General features: G+C 36.3%; 1 protein-coding gene across 6 annotated transcripts in view; it reads left to right on the top strand.

The window, feature by feature from the left end:
- Window positions 1–2424, top strand: part of RPGR (retinitis pigmentosa GTPase regulator) — a 62752-nt gene that overhangs the window by 21667 nt on the left and 38661 nt on the right. For all 6 annotated transcript variants that reach the window (XM_032756731.2, XM_032756732.2, XM_032756729.2 and 3 more), the window contains exon 8: window positions 1814–1969. In XM_032756731.2, coding sequence (XP_032612622.1) covers window positions 1814–1969 — 156 coding nt within the window. The remainder of the gene's footprint in view (window positions 1–1813; window positions 1970–2424) is intronic.

Genomic DNA, 2424 nt, shown 5'->3' with positions numbered 1-2424 from the left:
TGCCATTGCCTCAATATGGCTTCATATCTTTGATACAGCATATTTTCTTTAAGGAGTAATATCTATATGTCTTATTTATGAAGCAAACATTTTTATTAGAAAAAATTGTAAAACCACATGACAATAGACAGTTATGTTTTCATTTGTAACCCTCATTGATAGAATGAGTTGATTAGATACTTTTTAGAAAAATGTTCTTTACAACACTGTGTCATATTATGCTTTCAAATCTGCCTGAATGTTTTCTCTTTTAATCCTGTCAGCAACTCTATTAGATAGGGATTATAACATCAGAGAATCTAAGTAACTCACCTGCTTGCCACAGCTAGTAATAATGAAGGTTTGGGTTCTGGCCTGAATAACAAGCTCTTGCCCTTCCTCCTGTAATAGGAGAAACTCAATGTACTAAACTCAATGTACTAAACTCAGTGTACTAAGGAGAAGTGACTAATGTAATCGGCACTGCGCTTCCAAATGCAGCAGCCAGGAGCATGATGTCTCTAAAAGGACCCTTTCATCACCACTCATGTATCCTGTTTTTGTACTTTTTCATTTCTAGAAAACATACAACATAATATTTACTGAGTTACTGGAAGTCCTTTGGAATCACTTCAAAATATCAGTATAAAGAAAAGCTTTTCCCCTCCTATTATAGTTGCATTTCCTAGTAAAGAAGCTTTACTTGTGAATAAATCTAGCATATGCACTATCAGTTTTAATTCTCAAGACAATTCTCTGAAATTGGGTTTTATAAAATAGATTATTAAACTACTTTTGTTGTATTGTATTGTATTTTTATTTTTATTTTATTTTATTTTATTTTATTTTATTTTTATTTTATTTTATATTTTATTTTTGAGGTGGAGTCTTGCTCTGTTGCCCAGGCTGGAGTGCAGTGGCGTGATCTTGGCTCATTGCAACCTCCACCTCCTGGGATCAAGCGATTCTCCTGCCTCAGCCTCCCTAGTAGCTGGGATTACAGGTGTATGCCACCATGCCTGGCTAATTTTTGTATTTTTAGTAGAGACAGGGTTTCACCACATTGGCTAGACTCTTTTCCAACTCCTGACCTTAGGTGATGCGTAAACTACTTTTAAAAGGAAGAAGTTTTTCTGTAGGAGACACTATTCACTTTTTTATTTGACGTAGTGAGTTAGCTTAATGACAGTTGGTACTTTCTTTTTTATTTTTTGAGATGGAGTGTCGCTCTGTCACCCAGGCCGGAGTGCAGTGGTGCAATCTTGGCCCACTGCAACCTCTGCCTCCTGGGTTCAAGCGATTCTTGTGCCTCAGCCTCCCTGTGTAGCTGGAATTACAGATGCATGCCATCATGCCCAACTAATTTTTGTAATTTTAGTAGAGATGGGGTTTCACCATGTTGGCTAGGCCAGTCTCGAACCTGGCCTCAAGCAATCCACCCGCCTTGGCCTCCCAAAGTGCTGGGATTACAGGCGTGAGCCATTGCGACCGGCCGACATTTGGTACTTCTTGAGCCGATGTAATTATGGGGACATTTCAGGTAGTTCCCTGACTTATGTGCCTTGTATCATACCTGTTACTTACCTAACTGTGGTTATGTATAAAAGATAAAATCATACACGTCATAATTTTTATATTTATGTACCTCTTCATTTTCCTCTTCCTTCATCATTGAAAGATTTATACTTCAATATTAAGTATTCTTAAATGTTTTTTTCCCCCAGAGGCGCTTAACCTTCACTATAAAAGGTTGAATGTGACAATTTTTCCAGATACGATGGTGACAGTGTCTGCTTCCATAATCCTTGTCTTCTATTTGCCCCTTTCCTTTCAGAGAATGCTGTGTATACCTTTGGGCTGGGACAATTTGGTCAGCTGGGTCTTGGCACTTTTCTTTTTGAAACTTCAGAACCGAAAGTCATTGAGAATATTAGGGATCAAACAATAAGTTATATTTCTTGTGGAGAAAATCACACAGCTTTGATAACAGGTATGATTAGAATTTCTGTTATATATTTATAGAGCTGGGTATATTTTATTACAAAATAAATTATATCTGAAATGAATGTATCTAACTTAAGTAAAGGAATTAATGGCTGAGAAAAATGGAATTCCATGTTTACTATTCCAAAGTATAAAGTTGTGAACTCCTTTTTATTATTTTAATTCAATTTAGAATAAATGTAAATGATCCAAAGATTTAGAACCTCACAATAGGCCGATGATGTCAGAAGTTAGACCATAGTATTATTCTTTGTCAGAAAACAGGAATCTTTTTGAAATTATATCATTTTGAAGGCTCTTAACTCTGCTCAGGCCAAAAGGAAAAATCCCACAAGCAAAAACTTATTTTAAAACGTTCTTCTTATTCAGTCTGACAGAGCTGCATTCAGGCCAAGTCAGTTTTTATGTTTTTGCCACCTGGAGGTGTTTTCAGGAATGACT

Source organism: Hylobates moloch, unplaced genomic scaffold (genome assembly GCF_009828535.3).
Source record: "Hylobates moloch isolate HMO894 unplaced genomic scaffold, HMol_V3 SCAFFOLD_7, whole genome shotgun sequence".
Classification (NCBI taxonomy): Eukaryota; Metazoa; Chordata; class Mammalia; order Primates; family Hylobatidae; genus Hylobates; species Hylobates moloch.
This window is presented reverse-complemented; position numbering and strand designations above follow the sequence as displayed.